General features: G+C 44.8%; 3 protein-coding genes across 4 annotated transcripts in view; 2 read left to right on the top strand and 1 right to left on the bottom strand.

Moving 5' to 3' along the window:
- Positions 1 to 3,896, top strand: part of asap2b (ArfGAP with SH3 domain, ankyrin repeat and PH domain 2b) — a 28,253-nt gene extending 24,357 nt beyond the window's left edge. Inside the window, exons 22-28 of the mRNA XM_034162775.1 lie at positions 46 to 280; positions 563 to 667; positions 795 to 1,062; positions 1,188 to 1,255; positions 2,046 to 2,113; positions 2,457 to 2,576; positions 2,667 to 3,896. Of these exons, the coding sequence (XP_034018666.1) occupies positions 46 to 280; positions 563 to 667; positions 795 to 1,062; positions 1,188 to 1,255; positions 2,046 to 2,113; positions 2,457 to 2,576; positions 2,667 to 2,741 (939 nt within the window). The 3' untranslated portion in view covers positions 2,742 to 3,896. The remainder of the gene's footprint in view (positions 1 to 45; positions 281 to 562; positions 668 to 794; positions 1,063 to 1,187; positions 1,256 to 2,045; positions 2,114 to 2,456; positions 2,577 to 2,666) is intronic.
- Positions 3,897 to 5,530: 1,634 nt separating this feature from the next.
- cpsf3 (cleavage and polyadenylation specific factor 3) lies at positions 5,531 to 15,538 on the top strand. The gene is made up of 18 exons (XM_034162778.1): positions 5,531 to 5,713; positions 6,805 to 6,868; positions 6,951 to 7,048; positions 7,136 to 7,264; positions 9,898 to 10,075; positions 10,185 to 10,274; positions 10,808 to 10,958; positions 11,351 to 11,526; positions 11,603 to 11,761; positions 11,925 to 12,071; positions 13,041 to 13,193; positions 13,321 to 13,429; positions 13,508 to 13,606; positions 13,685 to 13,779; positions 14,449 to 14,536; positions 14,611 to 14,671; positions 14,770 to 14,866; positions 15,215 to 15,538. The coding sequence occupies exons 1-18, from the start codon at positions 5,643 to 5,645 to the stop codon at positions 15,314 to 15,316; spliced, it is 2,067 nt and encodes a 688-aa protein (XP_034018669.1). The 5' UTR covers positions 5,531 to 5,642; the 3' UTR covers positions 15,317 to 15,538.
- On the bottom strand, positions 15,473 to 25,587 carry adam17b (ADAM metallopeptidase domain 17b). Of its 2 annotated transcripts, none has more exons than XM_034162776.1 (18): positions 25,337 to 25,587; positions 24,730 to 24,862; positions 24,521 to 24,654; positions 24,360 to 24,448; positions 21,886 to 22,066; positions 21,550 to 21,680; positions 20,814 to 20,900; positions 20,574 to 20,684; positions 20,129 to 20,273; positions 19,920 to 20,008; positions 19,681 to 19,833; positions 19,375 to 19,574; positions 18,574 to 18,677; positions 18,369 to 18,503; positions 18,156 to 18,286; positions 17,921 to 18,088; positions 17,295 to 17,351; positions 15,473 to 17,121 (listed from the first exon to the last, which is right to left on the bottom strand). In XM_034162776.1, exons 1-18 carry the CDS (start codon positions 25,557 to 25,559, stop codon positions 16,726 to 16,728), a joined length of 2,667 nt encoding a protein of 888 aa, XP_034018667.1. In that variant the 5' UTR covers positions 25,560 to 25,587; the 3' UTR covers positions 15,473 to 16,725. The 2 variants fall into 2 exon arrangements, with proteins under 2 accessions (XP_034018667.1, XP_034018668.1); XM_034162777.1 differs by having other exon boundaries at positions 19,920 to 19,996.
- Between the last annotated feature and the right edge of the window lie 322 nt (positions 25,588 to 25,909).

Here is a 25,909-nt window from a genome sequence, read left to right as displayed (position 1 = left end):
AGCATCTTGACTTTGATTTCATGTTTAATGACTCTTCTCTTCCAGCCAAGCCCCACGCGCCGTGAGGAGCGTCCAGTCAGCTGCTTCTTGCCGGGCAGCGGCCCCCTGCAGTCCAACCTGGCCGTCCTGGCCCAGGACGCTGCCAGCCTGGCTCGGGGGAAACACAGGCCTCAGGTCCCCAGCATGATGATCAGCAACGAGACCTATGGCACCATACTGGACCTGCACCTGCCGCCGCAGGGCCCCACGCCACTGCTCCCGCCCAGAGTGCCGGGCAAAGGTCAGACACTGAGGGAGGCGTCCGACTGGAGCGTCACTTCCTGTTTGCAGAGTTCTGCTGAAGATGTTTTGATATTATTTGTTCTTCTAGAGACTCTGTCGCGTTGTTTGTTCAGACATGAATTGTTTTTATTGTCCAAGTATAAAACCTGGTGTCCTGCTGGATGTCAGATTTCATGTTTCTATGTGTCGTTTTTGTAAACTGAACTGACTGAAGCACGAACGTGGCTGAGAAAGCTGTTACTATGGTAACGGGACACTTGTAATGCCTGTGTTTCTGCAGGAGTAGCACACAACAAACCTGCTGCCAATGAAACTGCTGGGAGACAGCGTTCGTCTTCTGACCCTCAGAACCCTCACACCCCAGAAAGGAACTCCTCCTTGTACGGTGAGTGTCACTTCCTGTTTGCTGACACTAACAAAACAAGCTCATCAGCTCATTGGCTGGAACGAGCAACGTTAAAAAGCACTGCTGTAACTTTTGTGACTCTGGCCGTGGTCCTGTTCTGTCCCAGTGCTTCCACCAGCTCTGCCTCCTCCGCCGCCACCGCTGCCATTTAGCAAGCGATCCACGCCGTTGGAGACCAGGAGCCATTCTGTCAGGAACACGCCCCTCCCTCCTCTTCCTCCCCCACCAGTCGTCAGCCCCCCAACTGTCCCGGCACCTCCACCCCCGAGCACCCCTCCACTCCCACACAGCAGGGTTCCCCCTCTGTCCCCGCCCGTCCCGAGCCACGGGTCCAGTCGACCGCTGGGATCCAAGTCTCCAAAGTCACACAGTGGGTATGTACTATGTACAGTGGAGTACTGATTAGTACTGCTCTGTCTGCAGTACTGTGCAAAGGTTTTAGGCAGATGAAATGTTCCTTTTGTGGTCAGATTAAAGTTTTCCTTTTGTTTGATTTCAGGTCATTGCCGCCGCCACAGAGACCGCCTCTGAGACCGCCTCTGAGAACCGGATCCTTCGACAGAAGAGGTACACAAAACAGCGTCTGCTGTCAAACCACACGTCACTGAGGAATCATTTGGGGATTTTTTTTTTTTTTTTTTTTCTTGCGTGTGTGTGAAAATGTCTGAACACTCAAATGTGTTGCTGGGAGTGTCAGGACTTTAACAGACGTATAAATGTGGCAAAGAATCACTTTCTGTCGCTCAAAAGTACACCAACAGAATGTTGAGGATTTTTATTGAATTTGGTCCTGGATCCAGATCCAACTGGTCTAGTTTGGTGCTGTAATGGGCTGAGCTACAACTTGCTGCAGCACTGACCCGTCTGCGTTTAGTACTGAGCCTTCCTGAGCAGGTGCATCTCTCAGTCAACTCGCCGGCACGCCAGGTTCAGACCAGCCCTGGAAACGCCCAGCGCACCTCGGTGCAACACCGGACAAACTGAGTGTGATCTGTCGGACGCAGATCTGCATCGAGGCAACATTTCCAAACATAACATTGTTAGAAAGTTTCTTTTGATGGCAGGTTTTTTTCTGGTAAGAATGTGACTAAAGGAGTCGGTGAGTCAGCGACTCCATCAAACCTTCTGCTGTTTGGGGTTCTGACAGATCCAGATGAGGACCACAGACCCTCTTATTTGGGACCATGTAGCATTTTTTAAAGTGTAAAATAAATCAAAGACAGACTATCAAGATGCTTGTGAAACCTTGTTTCTGACTGCAGGGTCCTGGTGGCCACTAGAGGCCACTGTTGCTCGTGTTCAAACATCATCATCCTGCAGATTAAGTGCAGATAATTTTTTTTTCTTCTTCCTTTAGGTCCACTGCAGTCCAAATCTCCCCAGAGCCCAGCTCCTCCCACACCCAAACCCAGATCCACCTTCTCTGTAAGTCCTCAGAGGTCAGAGGTCACCAGATGTTGTTTTCCTGTTTCACTTCGATTCGTTCCATCGAAACACAAACTGTTGCTAAATCAAAGAAAAGTGGATCAAATGTCTATTTTCTGTTTATTTTAATATTGAAATGATTTCATCCTGCAGTTGAAGATGTACATTAATTTATTCTGGTAAAATATGACTCGCAGTGACCGCTAACTCCCGTCGTACCACCACAGTGTTAGCGTGTGAGCTAACAAGTGTTTGTCTGATAAATCAGGTCTCCGGATGTCGATGATAAGCTCTGTGCTCGGTGGACGTGAGAATAATGCGGTTTGTGGCCGTGTGTGTGCAGAAGCAGAAGCCTCAGCGGGTGAAGGCCATCTACAACTGTTCAGCGGATAATCCAGACGAGCTAACGTTCACCGAGGGCGAGGTGATTGTGGTGGACGGAGAGGAGGACAGCGATTGGTGGGTAAGTGCTGAAACACAAGTACACCTCCTCAAACTCTCTCTTGGGCCATTTTACTGAAGTGTTTTTAATGAAGGATTTGTGATGTTTCAGATCGGACACATCGAAGGGGATCCAAGCAGGCGCGGCGTGTTTCCCATCACGTTTGTTCACTTCATCACAGAGTGATGAAGAGTCACCTGATCCGCCGCCGCTCTGCTGTCTGAGACAGACGACAGGACACGAGAACTGAACCTCAACCTGTTCTGCTCCAAAATGGAGCCCAACCAGAATCCAAAAACACATCATTTTTATTCCTCCATTGGACTTGAGACCATCTTCATCCTCGCACTTTTATAAACTGTTGTTTAATTCAATTTTACAGTTTAATTTCTCAATTTAACCAGGTTTAAAATTTTATGAACTTATTTTATATTTTAGCTTTCAACACATACGTCTCCAAAGACCCAAAATACATCAGATTGAATTTCATGGAAATTAGTAGAAAAAATATGGAACAGTTCCATCTGAAAAGGTGTCTTCTCTGATTTGAATTTGTCTCATCGACACACATGTACTCAATCTTTCTCACTTTCATTCCCCTTCTCTCCAGAGCACATCACCACCTGTCCCAGATCCTCAAACTGCTCTCTCCACCTTCTCAACACACTCTCTTCCTTGTCATCACATTACCGTTACATTTGTCGCTCTAACCTGCTGCACATCTTTTCCAGCTCGGTCTCTTTGTCTGTCCAGTCAGTACAAGTCCTTTTCTTCTTCCGTAGTGTATAACTTTGCATGCAGCTCGCTGTAGGTCTTTTCCTTGGCCTTTGTCATATTTATTTTCACTGTACACAGCATCTCCTTGTACTCCTGCCTACTATCGTCATATCCCTGTTATTTTTTTGTCATTCTCTTTCTCCTTATACTTTCCTCTACTTCAATCCCACCAAGTCTCCTCTTCCTTCCTCTGTCCAGATGTCACACCCAACACCTACCTAGCCATCTCCCTCAGTATTCTTCCCAGTTCCAGAATCACTTAACCACCATTCCACGCCACCTTGCCCTCATGTGACTGTGCTGTTTTATGGTACAAATCTAAATAAAATGATTAGTATTTTTTGGGGGGGTGGGGGGGGGTGTTATGTTGTGGAGTTCTTTTCAGAGGCTTTTATTTCGTATAAAGAAGCGTAAATTGTTGATCTCATAAAGCAAACTTTTGCGTTTTTATAACAGGTTGTCTGCTGCTTTACTTCATTTGACAAGTTGTTAATGTTTTGTTGGTTTTGGGTTATTTGGACAAAACAATGATATTTGAAGACGTTTTGTTCTAAGTAAACAGTTCAAAAATAAGAATCCATATTGATCATGATCATTAACTGCAGTCACTTATGTAATGTTGCCATAAAATGATCGCATATACATAGTTTTAAATGTATGACAAAGTTAAACTGCTGAACTCTTTAGCGCCTCTTAAAACTACTGTGCAGTCAAATAATAAGCCATTTTCAATATATTTCATTGAACTGATGTTAAGAGTTATTTTTTCATTTTGTCCAGAATTTAAATTTATTTTTTTAATTGCTCACAAACTAAAACTTAAGTGCATACTAAGTTTTGCTGTTTACAAACTAATATTTTCAAGTTGTTTGGTGCTTTGTACAAGAACAACAAAAAAAAATCAGTTTTGACTTTTTGAAATATTGGTCAGGAAGAAGTTTTGTCAACTCATCAGCTAGAAGATTAATCAGACTGTTTAAAGATTTGTGAGTATTAAATCTTTAATTTTTTTTACCCTGGTGTACTTTAATAACATTTAGTGTCTTTAATTTTTTATCTCCAGGCTTTGCTCTGCATCCTCCACTCCAGTAGGTGGCTGTAATGCTTCAGAATGCTGGTTTGCTGTAAAACTTTCACCTCTTGTGCTCAGTGATTCTTCATCATCAAGGTTTCATGGGAGGCGGAGCCTATCAGTAGCCATAGGGCAAGAGGCAGGCTACACCTTGGACAGGATGCCTGTCTGTCGCAGGGTCGCATTTAGATAAACGGTCACACCAACGGTCCATTTGGAGTCACCAGCTGCATGTCTTTGGATGTGGCGGGGAACCCACGCCAACACCGGGACGACGTGCAAACCTCACACAGAAAGGCCCAGTTTGGAAGCAAACCCACGACCTTCTTCCTGTGAGGCAACAGTGCTAACCGCTAAGGCACCGTGCCGCCCTACTGCATGAATCCTACAGTAATTTTCAACTAATCCCCATCAAATGGCCTTTATTATAGTTCCTGGTTGGCATTATTCAAAGACTCCTTAAAAATTTTTTCCCAGTCAAAATTGGCCAAAAATATCACATTTGAGAGACTGGGGAGCCCTCTCTCCATGGAAGTGGCGCCCCCTGCCTGTGTCTTGAAGCACAACAATAGCTAACCTTCGACCAGGGTTACCTCAAATGGACAGTAGACCTTTGAGCAGGGGTAGGCAACCTGTTCCAGAAAGAGCCATGAGGGTGCTCAAAGTGGTATTAATCAGTAAAATCACCTGGTGGAGTCAGTGGCTGCAAAGAAAACCTGCACCCTCATGGCTCTTTCTGGAACAGGTTGCCTACCCCTGCCTTTGAGGGTCTAACTTGCCCAGTGTGTCCCCGCAGCACGCCACCTCTGTTAGTCTTAGAGTACTACAGTACTGCTTCAAAAACCAGGATCTGGTGGTTGGAGTCCATCGCAATAACAGCTGATAAGTCGTCTCAGAATTAGGGACGGAGCCGCTCCCCGGATAAAACGAAACATCCAAACGTGTCACAGCACGGATCATTGGACTGCAGAGGATTTACGTGGAAAGGACTCGGATATGCTACTTTACTGAGACAGACTCGGATCTGCTCTGTAAACCTGCTTCTGATGCGACCTGGACTTCCGTCCTGTTGGCGGCGCTAATGCGCCAACACGCTGGTTCCTCTGCCGCAAAAAATAAGTCCCTTTTCAGAGTGACACAGGAAATGACGCAGTCTTAAGCTTGTGGCGTTTACCCGTGAAGTATAATATGAATTAATTTAATTTTTTGTAAGCTTGGTTCAGTTTATTCACAAAATTATGACGGCGAAGCGGAAATCTGACATCCTTGTTCCTGCGGAGGAAAGTGACCAGCTGCTTATCCGGCCCATGTGAGTTCGATCGTGTCAGCTGTAGCAGCTAACTTCGCTTTAGCAGATAGCTTAGCTTTAGCCGCACGTCAAAGTGCAAACAAAATTCGGAAACAGTAAATTTTGAATAATTCATTCAGGTTTTTAATACAAAATCATTGCTTAGTGTATTTTTCAGCCAAATACGGCCAAACTCACCAACAAAAGAAAAAGTAAAATAACAATGTAATGTCGAAGTCTTGACGGCAAAACAACAAAACAGTTTCTGTTTCTGATGGCAACAAATAGCAGAAAATCAGAAGCCCTGAACTCAGCAGCCAGACCATGAACACCCTGCCAGAGGTTTGCAGAATGTTGAGGTTCAGGGATTCTGGTCTTGTCGTTGACTGCAAAGGATTTTAAACCAGTTAAAATCAGTCTTTATTTATTTATTTGGGGTTGGGGTGGGGGCAGGTTGTGTTGGTCTTCAATAATCTTGCACAGCCAACAGAAAGAAATGTCATTACTGCCCGGCTTACCTGATTTGGATGTGAACTTCAGCTTTTATTAAAATAAGTGTCCCTTCAGGTGCTCCCTTGTTTCACTCAGGGTCGCCACAGCAAGACATATAAAACAAGTACAAAAATATGAAAATTTTCTCTGACAAATAGTCAAAAAATACTGCTATCATGCCAAACCAGAACTAAACATAAAGCAGCACAATATATGGATGCATTAGATAAGCACATATGAAATCAAATGCTCTACAATGGCAACAGATAAATAAATATTACACAAATCTAAAAATCCAAACTATTATGCAAAAATACCCACAAATCTGAAAATGTGCATTTTGCTTTCTGTTTCAGTGCGCAGACCTGAATATATGTCACCTGAGATAAAGGCCAAACAATAAAAAAGTGTCAGTCAGTGGTAATCACTTTAAACGTTCTAGATAACAGGTCCTGGAGGATTTTAAACAAGTCAAAGTACTGCACACAGACACACAAAATTAATGTTAAAAATAGGTTTTATACTTTGTTTTGTTCTGAATGTCACATTTTTCTGTTAGTTTGATCTTTAACTGATGATTTCTGTGTTTTGTTTTTTTCCCTCTTTCTTTCTTTATCCAGAGGGGCGGGTCAGGAAGTGGGACGGTCTTGCATCATCCTAGAGTTTAAAGGTCGAAAGATCATGGTAATGTTGGTTTTGTAATCACAGTGTGTGTTCATGTGGATGTTGCTTGTGTGTGTAAAAACTGGTGTGTTTTGGTATCCAGTTGGACTGTGGGATCCATCCCGGTCTGGAAGGGATGGACGCGCTGCCCTACATTGACTTGATCGATCCAGCTGAGATTGACCTGCTGCTGATCAGTCAGTAAGTTCAGTCTGAGTTTAAGACCTGTTGAATTTGGTTTGAGTAGTTTTGGTGAACAGTGGGTAACATTGGATTCCTCACACTCAGTTTCCACCTGGATCACTGCGGTGCACTCCCCTGGTTCCTGCAAAAAACCACTTTTAAGGGACGCACCTTCATGACTCATGCCACCAAGGCCATCTACCGCTGGCTGCTGTCCGACTACGTCAAAGTCAGGTACCACAGATGGAGAATGTTTGTGTGGGCATGTGTTGACAGTTAATAGTAACAATACATTTTATTTATATAGTACCTTTAACAATGTTCAGACACTTTACAGGTTTAAAAACAAAGCACTCAAAACAAAAACACAATCACAATTCTGAAAAGGTGGGTTTTGACTTGTGCCTTGAAAGTGGACAGGTTGGTACAGTCAGGGATCTGTTTGGGGAGAGAGTTTCAGAGGGAGAAGGTAACTATGGAGAAGGTTCTACCACCCCAGGTCCGATGCTTGGTCCTGAATGGCACTGACAGGAGGTTGGCATCAGAAGAGCAGAGGTGGCAGGAAGCAGTGTGCCGGTAAGGTGGGAGGGGGTCTGATTGTGAAGGGCTTTGTGTGTGAGGAGAAGGATTTTGAAGTGGATATGCTGTGGGACAGGAAGCTAATGGAGGTTCTTGAGAACAGGGGTGATGTGGTCACGAGTGGGGGTGGGTGAAAAAGCAGCAGAGTAATGAATATACTGGCATTTATTGAGGACTTTTGAAGACGTACCATAGAAGATGCTGTTGCAGTGGTCTAACCTGGATGTGATAAAGGCGTGGATCAGGGTTTCTGCAGCGGAAAAATGAGAGTGATGGATGAAGACGAGCAATATTCTTGAGGTGGAAAAAAGTGGTTCTAGTGATGTGATTGATGTGTTCAAAGGACAGGTTGGTATCAAAGATGACTCCAAGGTTGCGGATGTGAGGGGAGGGAGACAGGGTGGAGTTATCAGTGTTGAGGCAGAAGTTGTGGGTGGTGTTAAGGGATTTGGGACCAGTAATGATTATTTCAGATTTCTCACAGCTAAGTTTGAGAAAGTTGGTTTGCATCCAGGACTTAATCTCAGTGAGGCAGTTAGTGAGAGTGGAGTTGAGTTGATGGATTTGGTGGAAATGTAGAGCTAGACGTCATCAGCGTAACAGTGAAAACGAAGACCATGACTATGTACACTCAACAAAAACATAAACGCAACACTTTTGGTTTTGCTCCCATTGTGTATGAGATTAACTCAAAGATCTAAAACTTTTTCCACATACACAATATCACCATTTCCCTAAAATATTGTTCACAAACCAGTCTAAATCTGTGATAGTGAGCACTTCTCCTTTGCTGAGATAATCCATCCCACCTCACAGGTGTGCCATACCAAGATGCTGATTAGACACCATGATTAGTGCACAGGTGTGCCTTAGACTGCCCACAATAAAAGGCCACTCTGAAAGGTGCAGTTTTGTTTTATTGGGGGGGATACCATTTGCCTCATGCAGTGCAACAGATCTCCTTCGCATAGAGTTGATTAGGTTGTCAATTGTGGCCTGTGGAATGTTGGTCCACTCCTCTTCAGTGGCTGTGCGAAGTTGCTGGATATTGGCAGGAACTGGTACACACTGTCGTATACGCCGGTCCAGAGCATCCCAAACATGCTCAATGGGTGACATGTCTGGTGAGTATGCTGGCCATACAAGAACTGGGACATTTTCAGCTTCCAAGAATTGTGTACAGATCCTTGCAACATGGGGCCGTGCATTATCCTGCTGCAACATGAGGTGATGTTCTTGGATGTATGGCACAACAGTGGGCCTCAGGATCTCGTCACGGTATCTCTGTGCATTCAAAATGCCATCAATAAAATGCACCTGTGTTCTTCGTCCATAACAGACGCATGCCCATACCATAACCCCACCGCCACCATGGGCCACTTGGTCCACAACATTGACATCAGAAAACCACTCACCCACACGATGCCACACACGCTGTCTGCCATCTGCCCTGGACAGTGTGAACCGGGATTCATCCGTGAAGAAACGCCTTTGGAGACGGCTTATGGTAGAGAAATGAAGATTCAATACACGAGCAACAGCTCTGGTTGACATTCCTGCTGTCAGCATGCCAATTGCACACTCCCTCAAATCTTGCGACATCTGTGGCATTGTGCTGTGTGATAAAACTGCACCTTTCAGAGTGGCCTTTTATTGTGGGCAGTCTAAGGCACACCTGTGCACTAATCATGGTGTCTAATCAGCATCTTGATATGGCACACCTGTGAGGTGGGATGGATTATCTCAGCAAAGGAGAAGTGCTCACTATCACAGATTTAGACTGGTTTGTGAACAATATTTGAGGGAAATGGTGATATTATTGTGGATGTGGAAAAAGTTTTAGATCTTTGAGTTCATCTCATACAAAATGTGAGCAAAACCAAAAGTGTTGCGTTTATATTTTTGTTGAGTGTATGATTTTACTGAGGGAAAGCATGCAGAGGTCTTCAACTCCAGTCCTTGAGGGCTGGTGTCCTGCAACTTTTAGATGTGTGTCTGCTTGAACACACCTGAGTCAGTTAATGTGAGCATTAGCAGCACTCTGGAGAGCTTGACTGCATACTGAGGAGGTGCAGGACACCAGCCATTGAGGACGGGATTTGAAGACCCCTGATGTAGAGGATAAAGAGGAGAGGACCCAGCACCGAGCCCTGGGGGATGCCTTGGGACAGTGGAGTGATGGAGGAGGTGCAGATTTGGTCCGCCAACCATTAACCTCTGTTGGGTCAGTGGTTGGCGTGCAGATGCTGCCGTTGATGGTTTTTGTGTGTGTGTGTTTCTGCTCGCAGTAACATTTCAGCTGATGACATGCTCTACACGGAGACCGACCTGGATGAGAGCATGGAGAAGATAGAGACCATCAACTTCCATGAGGTTAAAGAAGTGGCTGGCATTAAGTTTTGGTGTTACCACGCGGGCCACGTCCTGGGAGCTGCCATGTTCATGATCGAGATTGCCGGGGTCAAGGTCCTGAACACAGACAGATTCACACATGTTGTAAAATTGTGAATGTTACTCCCACTCCATGAGAAGAATGGTTTTAATTTTGTTGCTTTTCTGTTCTGTCTGCGTGTAGTTGTTGTACACTGGAGATTTTTCCCGTCAGGAGGATCGCCATCTTATGGCGGCAGAGATTCCCAGCGTCAAACCGGATATTCTCATCACTGTGAGTGTTGCCCTAAAATCTTCTTCTCAGCCTTATGGGAGATATAATGAGTTGAGTGACTTTAGGAAAGTAAGTAGTTGTAGTTTTTCACACTAGTGTTAAATGGCGCTTTTCCATCTGCATCAGATGCCCAAAGCGCCTTACAATAATGCCTCACATTCACCCCAATGTCAGGCTGCTGCCATACACCACTACACACCGGGAGCAACTAGGGGATTAAGGACATTGCCCAAGGGCCCTTAGTGATTTTTCCGGTCAGGCTGGGATTTGAACTGAGGATCCTCTGGTCTCAAGCTCAACACTTAACCACTAGATCATCACCTCCCCTAACACACACGGGCACAGTGTTGGAGTTTGATCTGTTCTGGTCTAATGTTGGTAATCAATGAATGTTCTCTGGGTATCAAACTTTCTTTCTGTTGTTGTGTTGATTGCATGAGAGCGGGGACGTCTGCTGTCTTTGGAGCATGTGCAGCAGATATTCAGATGGCTGGAGCATGTGGATGAATGAAAACATTTGGTTTGTGTCTCAGGAGTCCACCTACGGGACTCATATCCACGAGAAGCGCGAGGAGAGGGAGGCCCGCTTCTGTAACACCGTCCATGACATCGTCAACAGGGAGGGCCGCTGTCTCATCCCCGTCTTTGCTTTGGGGCGAGCCCAAGAGCTGCTGCTCATCCTGGGTGAGAGTGCGAGGCACCCACATCTGACCACTGGGAGGCAGTATCACGGGACAAAGTCTGACTTGAGCCTGGAGTTTTCTGAAGCACTTTGAAGCTGTTAATGATAGAAATAATTGAGTCTGTTTTGGTCATGATTGAATTATTTTTGCCTGCCTGCATATAAACATGTTTTTCCGACATTGCTAATTGTTGCCTTTTAAGATCTCAGTGATTTTAGGATATGTGTAATTAGAGCTTTTTGAAGCAGCTGGTTCATTTGGTTGCAGTTTCAAAAACATTAGCTTGTGCTGTCACTCTGGAACATTTGGGAGGAGTTTAAGTTGACTTCAGACATGAGTGAACTTTGACCTGAACCTGCCTGTTTTATGTCACTTTGTGTTTGTGAAAACCAGATGAATACTGGCAGAACCACCCGGAGCTTCATGACATCCCCATCTACTACGCCTCCTCTCTGGCCAGGAAGTGCATGGCGGTCTACCAGACCTACATCCACGCCATGAATGACAAAATCCGCAAGGCCATCAATGTCAACAACCCGTTTGTCTTCAAGCACATTAGCAACCTGAAGGTGAGTGAGCAAGAATCGTGACGGTCGGTGAAGAGATGGCGGTGCGCGTGATGATGACTTCCTGTGTTTCCCTCAGAGCATGGACCATTTCGATGACATTGGTCCCAGCGTGGTGATGGCATCGCCTGGTATGATGCAGAGCGGTTTGTCCAGAGAACTGTTTGAGAGCTGGTGCACCGACAAGAGGAACGGCGTCATCATCGCCGGATACTGCGTGGAGGGAACGCTGGCCAAGGTGGGTGCAGTGCCGACGAGTGGTGCATGCTGGGAGAAAAGTCTAAAGTCTGACAGCAAGTAACATGAAATACAAGCCGATTATTGTTGGATATTTACCCTTTGTGGGGAAGCATATAGCGCCACCTTTTGAAGGGGATTGTGACTTTGTGTGACTTTTTCAGCACATCATGACAGAGCCAGATGAGATAACCACCATGTCGGGTCAGAAGCTCCCACTGAAGATGTCTGTGGACTACATCTCCTTCTCCGCTCACACAGACTACCAGCAGACCAGCGAGTTCATCCGAGTCCTGAAACCTCCTCACGTGGTAACCCCCATGTGCTCTCTCGCACTCAGCCCCATTAGTGAGCCTCAATCTGCTAACTGTTTTGTCCAAAACTGTAGCGCTGGTAGCATATGCCAATGCTGAAAAAGCTCTATTGGATTAAATGATTCCACTTGTAAACATTTCAATGATAATGCTAATGTTAACGCCGTCATTGCTAAACAAATGTATAAAATGCTAAGTCCAGCAGCCGAATTAGCTTTGTATTAAAATGCTAAAGTTACTTTGTGGACTAACATACCAACTACAGATGCTAGTGTTTGCTTTTAAAGATTATTGCGAACATGTAATCATTCAGATATTGATAAAATATTAACATTAGCACCTTTGTGAACACAAACACATTCGTCTTCAACCACTTAGTCCAATTAAGGGTTGCGGGGGGCTGGAGCCTATCCCAACAGCCATAGAGCGTGAGGCGGGGTTCACTCCCTTATGAACAGCAAAGTGATTTCCAAGTACTCCAGTGAAATAGCAAATACTTCTGAAAATAGTAATTCTGCTGCTGCGACTGAAGTAACTTAATATTAACATAGTATGTTCTTGTCCATGCTACATGCTACCAATGCAAACATGGATGTGATGGCTAATGCTAATAAATGTATTATTGCTACTGCAATACAACAAATAATACACTAGCAGCTGTTGCAAATGTTAATTCCCTTCATGTGTAAACTTTTGCTAATATGCAAGTGTTAACATCATGGTTAGCATGTCCATTCTAACATATAATGGTTAGCTTCACTGCACAGTTGTCAAAACTAACCTGTGTATTGTTGGCAAGTCATGCAAACTTTTATGATAGCATGCTAAAGTTAGCATGTTAAATTTATTTAACTGATGCTGTTGTGTCTTAGCCGCGGGTGTTTGCGTGAGTTGAGGTTTCACACTTGTGAATGTTCATCTTCAGTGTCATGCCAATGCATTTCCAGGTCGCACTTGTTTTTTCAGATTCTGGTCCATGGCGAGCAGAATGAGATGGCCCGCCTGAAGGCGGCACTGATCCGTGAGTATGAAGACAACGACGAGGTTCACATTGAAGTCCACAATCCGCGAAATACGGAAGCCGTCACACTAACCTTCAGAGGAGAGAAACTGGCCAAGGTACAGATGCCTTCATCTTTTAAAAACGGGTTCTGACGCGCTCGGCAGTAACTTCCTGTTGAGATGCAGTATCACCACGAGCAGTCATTTCTTCCACCGTGTTAACTCCCAGCATGCTTTGCTGCAGGTGATGGGCTCACTGGCAGAAAAGAAGTGTGGGCAGGGTCAGCGGGTTTCCGGGATCCTGGTCAAACGAAACTTCAACTACCACATCCTGACGCCCTCTGACCTCTCCAGTCAGTACCCGTGTGTGTGTGTGTGTGTGTGTGTGTGTGTGTGGTGTTTGTGGATGTTGACTCCTTGTTGTTGTTTAGGATACACAGACCTGTGTATGGCAACTGTGACGCAGAATCAGGCCATCCCGTTCACCGGACCCATCTCCCTGCTTGTTAGCCAGCTCCGCAGTCTGGCCGGTGGGTTGCCATGACAACATGTTGTCCTCTGGTCACATGATTTGTTGTGATCTTGTCACGTCCTGTGTGTAATTGTAGGAGACGTGGAGCAGGTGGAGGGAACGGAGAAGATCACGGTCCGGGTCTTCAGGGCCATCACCCTGGTTCACGAGGCCGGCATGGTGCTGTTGGAGGTCAGAGGTCATGTTTGACTTATCAGCTGAATTAATATGAAACACTAGAAATGGGAGGGGCTAAAAGCTTGCTGATATAAAGTCTGACACATTTTAACATCACACCTCTAAGTTAAATAATTTAATAAAATGATGCGTATTTTGGGCATTTATCTTCAAGGCAGCTACATGCTAATTAGCCAGGTTTGCTGCCTTGGCATGTCACTGGCATGGCTGAGCTACGCTAAGCAGCTAGTGTCTGGCTTAACCTGTCAATAACCTTTAGATTGACAGACTGAGTAAATCTCCAAAAGCAAGATTAGCGCATCCTGTTAGCGTGTAACATGGCATCAGCTTCATGGAGTGAGGGCTAACGTTAACGTTACTGATGGGGCGAGTTAACGTTCGTGCCGCACATGACCAGATGACCGTTTGTTTTGCTCACAAACAAGAAGAGCTAACGTTAGCTCTGCACGCCGACGGTTAGCTTTCTACAGACTCTCAAACCCCCTCCACAGCCTTTGAGTGATTATCTTAAAATGCTTGTTTGATGTTCCTGTCTGTGCCCGTGTGATCATGTGGCGGAATGTTGATTTTCTCGCAGACCGTACGAGTCACACACACTCTGTTTCATGACTTAAAACTGCTCCAGCTGAAATATACTGAACAGGTTTTTTTCTTCTAACTCAGTGGATCGCCAACCCGCTTAACGACATGTACGCTGATGCCGTCGCGACGGTGGTCCTGGAGGTCCAGTCGAACCCTAACGCCCAGAAGTGTGAGTAGAGGTGAACAGACGGGAGCGCTGTGGGCGCTGGCGTCCATGTTGATGTCGTGCTGTTTGTGTTGCAGTTCTTGAGAACAGGAAGGAAACGTTTGATATGTTCGTGGAGCGCTTGGAGCTCATGCTGCAGTAAGTGTCCACACAGGAAACACCGCCTCCTGGGGCCATATTTGTTGTGACGTTTTAATTGAAAAATGAACTGGACTAATGTGAGCATCTGTCTCCAGTGACATGTTTGGCGTGAACTGCGTGGACTCCAAAGATGGGAAATGTCTGAGCGTGACTGTGGACGCTGTCGTCATTTGCATCGACCCAGAAACCAGAGTGAGTCCATCAGACCTTCTGATTGGTCAGGGATCAACACTTGGGGAAGTTAGCACCCCCAAGAGGCTGCAGTGGTTGCTACAGCTTTCCCACCTGTTACAGCAGCATATGGTGTTCTGTTCAACTCGCGGCTTTGTGTGTTTATTGGCGAAGTGTTGTTGTTGTGTTTTTTTTTTTTGTTTTTTTTTTTTTTGTTTTTTACTGTGCAGTGATGAAGCAGAGTGTTAGACTGTAAATTGTAGATGTATTTAGTAAATGCTAAGATGACTTGGTGACATTAGACTCCCACAGGTCATAAACGGTATTACAGCCTTTAATATCTTGTGCTGACTTTTGACCTGTCTGCAGACGGTGCAGTACGCGGAGGGAAGTGCTGAGGATGACTCGCTGAGGGAGATATTGGAGGTCTCTGTCCACAGACTTTATGAGGCCCTCAACCCTGTGTTCTGACAAGCTCCACCCACTGTGATGTCTGGGTCAGTCGTGACCCGTGTGAACTGGTTGGACATTTCGCTTTCTGTTAACGACACATTTGCGTTATTGTACAAAGAGTGATTCCAAAGGAATCAGGGAACATTCTGGATTCTCATCTGCAGATGTTTTCATCCAAAACTACATAAAATTTCAAATTTAATGTCTTTATGTGGAAAATAAAGACATGTTAGACCAGTGTCATCAGAGTTTTCATGTCAGAGGGCTGGAGGTGCTGCAGTGTTGGAAAACTGTTCCACAAATCTAAAGAAAGCATAGAGGATCAGAACAAGTCAAGTCTGGCACCATGTGTTGGTGCTGTGTATCGCCACGCTCACCACACCATGGACCCGCCCAGAGACGGATCCGTGACCACTTCTCAGATCAGAATTGTTTTAAGTATTCACTTTGTAATTTTCTGTTCATAGACTGTGGTGTTTCTTTTATCAGATGACCTTAAAGTCAAGCTCTTGATTAACATGCAAATTTAACTGACATTTCACGAAGGTCAGTTGTCCTTTTTATTGCACAGAACAAAACCTGTGTGGCTAATAATAATGTAAACAAATTAATCTTTTGCAAAACATTTATTTCTAAATGTTTTAAAACTGGATGCATCAGACAGTAACAGTTTTACACAAATCCAGACTTATTGTCAGTCTGAACATTTAGGCGCAGTGTCATCTGCATACAGCTTTATAATAAACCTTTATGGAATAACACTTCCATGTGTTCACATAGCTGTAACATTGTACCATTACACACAAACTGTCAACAACTATATATATATATATACTGTATTTGACTAGAACAGGTGAGTTTGGCAAACCTGGTCAGATATTGTAATGTTTTACAATTCTTTGCGTAGAAACACTTTTCTGTCTGGAAAATAAACTTCAGATGTATTTGAGAGAATCATCACATTTTTACTTTAATAATTTGAACTTTCTCACAACTGGATTATTTGAAGTCAAAGTAAAATTTTATTGTGTTCCAAAAAGTTAGAACAATTGTAATCATTGATATGCAGCATCCAAAACTGCTGGTATTCAGTGAGCATATACCTGTTTGTCTTCCTTTTTCTTCCTCTAAAAATAACTTCAATGTTCAAAGATTCGATGTTCTCATTTTGTTTTTAATAGTGTGATTTAGTGAAAATATTACAAAAATCCTAATTTCATTTTCTACATGACTAATAAACAATCCCTCTTAAAAAAAAAATGGTAGATTTCAGCTGTGAGGTGTTTTTTTTTTTTTTGTAAAGCTTTTATTTTGATGTGAGGTTAACGGAGTACAATATGGACGTTGTGCACTTTCCTAAAAACATGTTGTTCAATGTGTCGTTTGCAATGGTGCTGCAATCCAGAACCAGAAATCCTGAAACCCCATCAGCACGCTGTCTCCTTGGTGTTGACGGGATGCTGCCGCTGCACTCTGCACATCGGCGCCTTCTCGCCACGTCCAGCCGCGCTGTGTGCAGTCAGGTCCTCAAACGAGCGCGGAACTGAACTCGGCGCAGTGCCAAACGCCTCCTTGTCCAGGTGTGAGTCAAAGCTGGGATCCTCCTGGATTGTGGCCATCCGGGCGCTGTCTGTGTGAGCCGGAGGGGCGTGGCTGATGAAAGCGGCAGGGGCGGAGTTGGGGGTGGGGGCGTGCCTGGAGGCTGGAGGGGTGCTGGTTTGTTGTGGGCCAGACGAGTGAAAACGCAGCGCAGCCGTGGAGAAGTTTGGTGGCTTAAAGATATGAACTGATGCGGACTCCAGGGTGCTCAGGAGCTCGGCATTCTGGGAAAATGCACAGACCACAGTTTTACCATGTGACCACTTTAAAACAAGCCTAAGTGACCCAAGTTGGAGCTTGGTGAGTACATTGACTTCTGGTGTTCATGTCCAGTAATACACCTACATTGTTTGTCTAATCATTTTATTTACATTGTTTTCTGAGTAAATTTACTTACGCTGGAGAAAAACAGGGACTTTGTTGTCTGTTCGTACTGTTTATCCAACTTCCTGTCCTAAAATGAAAAACATCAGATTTTATATTGACACGAGTGTGTACATAACATCGTTAGCAGAAAAATTTTAATAATAATAATTATATACACACTGATCACATCACTAACTCAGTCCATGCAAACTCGTCGCGCTTGCTAGATTGGTTGAATCCATCAGACTAGGTTACTAGTTAGTAATCTCAGTTACTAACTCAATAACATGTTAACATTTCTTGATGTGAAAGTAAAATTTTTGTCTTGGATCTGATTGTAAATTTGCTCTTTTTTAAACAGTTTATTTTTTTGGTGGAGGTTGATGTAACTTAGCTGCCTTGATTTTGGACATTGTTTGCTTCTGCCACCTTCAGGTCAGTGGTATTAATGCATGCTGCTTTGTGATTGGTTGTGAGTGTCATGTCACAATTCAGAGTTGAACATCATGTGAAATATTTTTGTGAGTAATTTAAATATTTTGTCTCAATCACACTTTTTTTTTTTTTTTAAACATTTGGAGGAAAATGTTTAGGGTCTGGAACCAAAGAGCTTTGAGGAGTGTTGAAGCAGTGGTTGGTTTGTGAGCAGCGACTCACCACGCAGTGGACCAGGATGCTGAGAGGAACCCAGAACAGCAGCGAGAACACCACCACAGAGCCCACAATGTTATCGGCCAGGAACTTCCCGAAGGTGTTGATGTCCAGTTTGTCAATGAAATCCCAGAGACGCTCGATCACGTCCTGCACCTGCTTCATGCACTTACCCTGAAAACAGTCCCAGTCAGGGTCCGTTTGAAGAGACTTCCTGACAGTACTGAGCTTGACGTCTTACCGCTCCATCACAGAAGCCCACTGTGCATGGTTTCCCTTTACGCAGGAACAGGAAGTTCCCCCTTTGGTCCTGGTAGGGAGCACAAACGCTGCTGGAGCTCCGACAGCAAACTTTACATGATGAGTTGGTTTCTAGGACAGAAAAACCCAACATGCTTTGCTGCACATTATTAAGCAGACTGCAGGTTTGCGTGCAGCGGGCGTGGCAGTGTACCGTTACAGACGCAGGGCTGCAGCTGGAGGACGGCCTTACAGAACGGGACACACACGCCGTTCAGACACTCGCCGTTGTCCAAACACATCGTTTTGTCTGCAGCGTTCTCCGGAGGTGGGCACTCGCTGCTGTTTCCTGTCAACATTAAGCACAAGGATCAGTCCTCAAATCTGCCCATAACCCCACATTTGCTGTGACCTCTGACCTGTGCAGTAGGCGTGGCCTTTACAGGTGGCTTCAATGGGCGACTGGCAGACTTCGCCTTCTGACTCAAACTGGCAGTTTTTACAGCAGGCGCTGTTCCTGTCGCTGCGGATAAAAAGTGTTGGACTTGTGTTAGCGTCCTGACCGTTGGTGTGATGTCCGCGGCACTTTAATGTTGACGCCAGCTTTGGCAAACTCAATTTGATGCTATTTTAAAACCTCAGACCTTTTGCGGAAGAAAAAGCTCCAGCAGGCAGAAATGGAAAATATTCTGTACTTTGGGTCGTGAGGACCAGGATTGGGAAACGTTAACGGGTTTGTGAAAGGTCTTGTGTAGAATATTCAGGCGCATTAACAGAGTCCTTCCTGTAAAAACGCTGTTGACAGTACATGTATATAGTTATTGATCTAACTTCTTCACAAGTCCCTTCATCCTCATTATGCACAGAATTCCCCCAAAAGCTCATCGGCTCTCCAGCGGGTTCCTGTGACGTAAACATGACTCCCTGACAGCGTGTTGTGAATGAGTTATTCAAACGCAGGCACACTGGTCTCTGTAACAGGACATGAAAACACTTTAAGTATCACGCTGGACTTGTCCCATTTTGACCGTTTTGTCCCATTAACATACACGAGAAACTTTTTTTTTTTTTTGTCATGACGTGTTCGTGCAGCTGCTGTGTTGTCAGAATTGAGCTTCCTGCTGCAGCCGTCACTCTGCTGTGATGTGTTTTATTAGCAGCCCTCTATGTCTGTATTAAGGAGTCGAGCGCGGCGCACTGCGGTGCGTCGGGCTGCTCACCTGCACTGAGCGCCAGGCTGCAGCCTGCAGCTGGGCGTGCAGCAGCGGTCCGAGTTGATGTGCAGCAGCCCTGGGTCGCACTCCTCGCCTTGCTCCACCCGTGAGTTCCCGCAGACGTTGATATTCCGCTCCTTGAAGCAGGTCGCCGCCTTGGACTTCAGGCGCTCCACGATGGAACGTTTGCTGCAGTTAGAAAACAGCTACAGACAAATAAAAGACTGAGCGCTGCTGGAACACAATCCACTCATCATGTCTTATTTACTGATTGGCAGAGTGTGTGAAGGGGCGGAGCTAGAGGGGCAGCACCTTGTTGTTGACATGGTCCCCGCTTACTGCGATGGGGTACATGACGTATTTGCCCCCCTGGTCCTCCCTGGGCGCGCAGTATGGGATGTTATCTGGGTCGTGTTCTGCTCCAAAGTTGTGGCCAAGTTCATGAGTCGTCACCAGATCGGCTTCCTGCGGCAGTGATGGGGTCAACAGGGCTCGGACACAAAACTCTTAGTAAGATGACATCATTTCATGAGGACTGCATTGGGACCCACCTTTGTCAGGATGGTCTTCCCGTAGTTCTTGGTGCTGGTCAGACCTGTGTTCAGGTAAATGACTCTTTGTTCATTGGCTGATGTACATTCTGCAGGAAAATGATTTAAACCACAAGGTCAGTTTGACTGCCCTCTGCAGGCCATCCATTCAAACTACAACGGGGGGTCTCAGAAATGGTTTGCCAGTCTATGGAACCAATAGGACTTACTCTTGGAGCAGAGGCCTCCGGGAATGTCGGGCTTGGCCGGGGCCACGTAGGCCAGACCCAGAGTTCCTTCATCAAAGTCCTGATAGGTGAAGAGGTGAGCCAGGCACACATGAGACGCGTTCTCTGCAATGTCCACGCTGAACTGCTGCAAGGACACAAAGCACCAAAGGTCTGACCAAGAACACCTCACGGATCACTTCAGCTCAAGACTGATCTGAAGACTTTGGATTTAAAGTCACCAAATGACAAAAACAGTTGTGGGTTTTTTTTTTTTCCACGACTTGACACAAAACTTGCCACAAGTACCGTCTGTAGAAAAACTATCAGCAGCTGAAATGTGTTTAGAGAATATTTATGAAATGAGTTGAGATTTATTTATTTATTTTTTTTTGGAAGTTGTTTTTTTCCAGGTGATATTTTGTCTTTTTGTCCTGTGGTGTTTTACCTCCAGCAGTCTCTTGACGTCCCAAACGTCTTTGCCGTCCACAGGACTTCCTTTCATGTTGAAGTGAGTTTGTTTGGGCCCGACGCGGGTCGGACTTTTCTTGATGATGATCTGACGGAACACAGCAGCCTTCGTTATTGATGATTTTTGTTAACGGTTGCTTACTGTAATTCTAGAAGGAGTTCATGAAATGTCGGACTGCGTCAGTGGTTGTGTCTCCGTCATGTCTCGGTTCCTCACCTGCTGGATCTGGACTCCGTAGCCGATGAACTCTTCATCCCATGAAGTGTTTCTGTAGATGTCGTCCACCCGATCGATCAGTTCGATCTGTCAATGATCAGGATGGTTAGTGCGGCGAGGTGAAGGCGATGGGGGTTCATTCAGAGGATGTAGTTCCTGGTGCTGAAAAGCTTCTGCTGAGGAACTTTGTGGTTTTGAATCTGTGAGGTTTCAGTTTGCTCAGTGTACTTGATGTCAATTAACATTTGGGTCGGAACAAAGATTTTTGGAGCTACAGATATTTCGATTAGATGCTGAGTCAACCTCGTGCACCGGGGTGGGCAATCCTGTGCCATGAAGGGCCGAGACACCGGTCACCTCAGCAGGTGATTTCATTGATGGTCAGGTGTTTATGTTCAGGGGAGAAGCTCATCAGCAAACCACCTGCTGAGGTGACTGGTTACAAGGAAAACCTGCAGTGTCTCGGCTCTCGTTGCCCTGCTGTGGACAGATGAAACAAAAAACAGCTGGTATGTTGGACGTTGTATGACAGCGTGAACACGTTGTCTTATTTATTACTTTTGACTGACTAAAACTGACATTCTAGATAAAAAATTTGCCCAAACTTTCTAAAACTTCAACTTTAAAGCTGAAGTCTCCTAAAGAATGTCTGCTTTTATTTCAGATCCACTGTGGAGAGGGTGTGTGTGTGTGTGTGGTGGGGGGGCTGCGCAGGGTCAGTGTAGGTGTGTCTGACCAGGTAGTTGAGGGTGGTGCTCTCCTCCTCGCGGCCCATGTGTTTGAAGAAGCGATGGTCGGCCACCAGCAGCAGAGGACACGTGTTCTTCCTGTGGTTGTGGACCTGACGCTTCGCCCTCAGTGGCGACTCTACAAATGCACAAAACCTGTCAGGACTGTCACAAAAATACCAACTTTTTACATCAAACTACTGTAGAACTACTTTATTATGTTTGAAAAAACATTTTCATTTACAATTTCTAACAACAGCATTAAAACTTGGCTAATTGTGGTGCTGCCACTACATTACCGGTAACAGAAATGTTTTAATTTATTTGTGTAAATGCTGGCTGACCATTTTTTTCCTGTTTCTCCAACATGGCCACTCTCATGCTCTCAGGGAGGAGGTGAATGGGATCAGAGATCACGTAGCCGCAGACGGACGGCTGGTTCAGTCGACTGAGGTTCCTGATGTCCTCCGAACGGTAAATCAGCAGGCGCCCATCGGGGGGCACCGTGGTGAACCTCCACAGGGGCTGAAGAAGAAGAGGCATGAGCATGGTAATGAAATCAGATTCACAACACATTTCCTCCTTAATCCCCAAGTTGCTCCCAGTGTGTAGTGGGCGCCTTGCATTTCCTGACATTGGGGTGAATGTGAGGCATTGATGTGTAAAGCACTATATTAGAAAGCATTGCTTAAATATTCATTGTTACGCAGATGATACCCAGCTTTATCTATCCATGAAGCCAGAGGACACACACCAATTAGTTAAACTGCAGGAATGTCTTACAGACATAAAGACATGGATGACCTCTAATTTCCTGCTTTTAAACTCATAAAACTTAAGTTATTGTACTTGGCCCCACAAATCTTAGAAACATGGTGTCTAACCAGATCCTTACTCTGGATGGCATTACCCTGACCTCTAGTAATACTGTGAGAAATCTTGGAGTCATTTTTGATCAGGATATGTCATTCAATGCACATATTAAACAAATATGTAGGACTGCTTTTTTGCATTTGCGCAATATCTCTAAAATTAGAAAGGTCTTGTCTCAGAGTGATGCTGAAAAACTAATTCATGCATTTATTTCCTCTAGGCTGGACTATTGTAATTCATTATTATCAGGTTGTCCTAAAAGTTCCCTGAAAAGCCTTCAGTTAATTCAAAATGCTGCAGCTAGAGTACTGACGGGGACTAGAAGGAGAGAGCATATCTCACCCATATTGGCTTCTCTTCATTGGCTTCCTGTTAATTCTAGAATAGAATTTAAAATTCTTCTTCTTACTTATAAGGTTTTGAATAATCAGGTCCCATCTTATCTTAGGGACCTCATAGTACCATATCACCCCAATAGAGCGCTTCGCTCTCAGACTGCAGGCTTACTTGTAGTTCCTAGGGTTTGTAAGAGTAGAATGGGAGGCAGAGCCTTCAGCTTTCAGGCTCCTCTCCTGTGGAACCAGCTCCCAATTCAGATCAGGGAGACAGACACCCTCTCTACTTTTAAGATTAGGCTTAAAACTTTCCTTTTTGCTAAAGCTTATAGTTAGGGCTGGATCAGGTGACCCTGAACCAACCCTTAGTTATGCTGCTATAGACGTAGACTGCTGGGGGGTTCCCATGATGCACTGTTTCTTTCTCTTTTTGCTCTGTATGCACCACTCTGCATTTAATCATTAGTGATCGATCTCTGCTCCCCTCCACAGCATGTCTTTTTCCTGGTTCGCTCCCTCAGCCCCAACCAGTCCCAGCAGAAGACTGCCCCTCCCTGAGCCTGGTTCTGCTGGAGGTTTCTTCCTGTTAAAAGGGAGTTTTTCCTTCCCACTGTCGCCAAGTGCTTGCTCACAGGGGGTCGTTTTGACCGTTGGGGTTTTTCTGTAATTATTGTATGGCTTTTGCCTTCAATATAAAGCGCCTTGGGGCAACTGTTTGTGATTTGGCGCTATATAAATAAAATTGATTTTATTTTATTTATATAAATGCAGACCATTTACCATTTCTTTATCTCGTATAAAGTCTGAATCTGATCAAGGACACAGGAAAAAACAAACAAAATCAGACCACAGCAGTGCAGCATTGAAGGGGATTTGATTTAAACAGCGCTGTTTCATGATGTCATCGCATGATGCGATTAATGGTGCATCCCTTGTTGTGAGGTGGGGCAGTCTGATGGTTTGTCTGAAGGTGGGGCTGCTCCTGACGTGATGTGACACGACTGCACGTTTTGTCACAATCACACAGAAATGCAAGTTTTACTTCAATGTGTGTGGAGACTCAATGCAACATTTTGAACACATTCACATCTGCTGAGATGCAACCGCTGCCATAGTTCCTGTATTACATAGTAACATCAGCTGCATGTTGTCACATAATTATTACAAGCAGAGACGTTTAGGGTTGCACAGGTGCGTATATACACACACACATCTGCTGTTGTGCTTGCGGCTGAGGGGTTAAAGGTGCGGCCACCGAATGTGTTGCATAATCCTCAGGTTTGAATCCCGGCCTGTGCGTCTCTCCCTGTCTTTGATTTCCTGTCTTCACCTCTATAATAAAGACTGAAAAAAATCAGAATGGTCATTTTTAAAAATTTGATCTGATCTTATTTTCTGTTTTAATTTTGGTTCATTTGAGATGAAGAAGAAGAATAACTGTCTTTGTGGTGCCAACTTGCATACAACATAAACTCACTTTAAAATGAATTTAAGGTAGACTGGAAAAAGTAATGTGGCTTTGTGACCAGAGGGTCCTAGGTTTGTCCCAGGTTCCTTAAGCAGACCAGAATGCGGGTGAGGAGGTGCCCTGTAAGGGTGCCAGCGTTTACCTCAATGTTGTACTCAGTCTCGTGGATCAGGATGTGAGCTGAGAACTCATCATTGTCGATGTGAGCCTGAACCCGAGAATGTTCCTCCCCTGAGAACGCAGCAGATGTCACAGTTTGGACTCAGACACCGACTTGTTTAGTCCGAGCTGACGCGGTCTTACCGATGACGTGCCCGCTGTAGTAGTTGTGTCTATTAACCGGGTAAGTGTGCTCATGGCCGTCCTCGTCCACCACCACAGCTCTGAAGTCTTCGGTGAATAGTTCTGTGTTGGTCCTCAGGTACAGTCTGAAGTTCCTAAACACAGACACGCCTTCAGGAACCTTTTATCAAATACAAGTCTGGAAGCTCAGCAGAGCCGTGAACTCTGACCTGTGCAGGGCGTTGAAGTTGACCAGTCGCTCTACGTGGGTTTGGATCTGTGTGTCACGGCGCTGCACAGAATGCATCTGCAGGCTAGACAGAGGCACCACGTCGAAGTCCTCCAGCACGGACCTGAGCCAGGCTGAAGGAGAACCAGAGTCAGTCCAGTCTGCACCCTGGGTTGTGTGGAACCAGTCCGCTTCCAGACCCAGAACCACTGAGGACAGCAGCTCAAAAATGGTTTTATTTTGATGCTGAGAGTCATCATTTTTGACTCACAAAGTTTTACATTTGGTTATCTCAAAATGAACAGAATTTTTAAAAATTTTAACAGATTTTGTCATGAATAAAGAAAATGTCAGTTTTGCTGAAGATCTCCAAATTAATAAAATTTTGCATCTAATATTTTAATCTGATGATCGATTTTTTTTCTTTTTTTACCATCTCCGTTGAGAATTTTTAAAGATGTTTGGTAACAAGAAAATTTACATCAATTTGTACTCAAATTTCTAGAGACTGATTTTAAATGACCAAATCTACATGAATAAAGTAAGCTACGTTTAATAATTTTAACGTATTTATTTCTGTCGGTGTTAAAATAGGTTTTAATACTCACTGAGATGCTGATCGTCACTTTGTGACGTCTGCGATAAAAACACACAAAGTACAACAAAAGTTACCGTTCGCTTCATTTTCCACCAAAAAAAAAAAGCATGGACCAGCACTTTAATTCTTAGATTAACAGCAAAAACGACTTTTACAAAGTCAAAGATGACCTTTAAAAATACATTTTTTTTAATAGTTTGACCAGTGGAGGCCAGAAAAAGGTTTTGTTTCATAAACAGAAAAAAAAAAAAAAAAATCCACACCGACAACCAGGAAGTCACAGCTGCTGCGTCAATTTAACCGGGAAGAACACGGACGGCGCAGATTTCACAATAAGAGCTTAATACGAGCACAGCATGGGACTCATTTAAACTTTCGAAATAGTTAAAATTACAAGAGCAAGTTCAGGCATTCGTCACATTAAATATTACAAGGGGGGAAAAAATATCAAAGGTCTTTTTGGGAAATGCTGTGTAGTTCTCCAGCAGTTTGCTACATTGATGCCTCACATTCACACTGATGTTGTTGTGCTGCCGAACGGCACTTCAGTGAATTTCCTGCATGACAGGGACTTGAACCGAGG

Source organism: Thalassophryne amazonica, chromosome 21 (genome assembly GCF_902500255.1).
Source record: "Thalassophryne amazonica chromosome 21, fThaAma1.1, whole genome shotgun sequence".
Lineage (NCBI taxonomy): Eukaryota > Metazoa > Chordata > Actinopteri > Batrachoidiformes > Batrachoididae > Thalassophryne > Thalassophryne amazonica.
The sequence above is the reverse complement of the archived record's forward strand: the minus strand, read 5'-3'. Positions and strand labels throughout refer to the sequence as shown.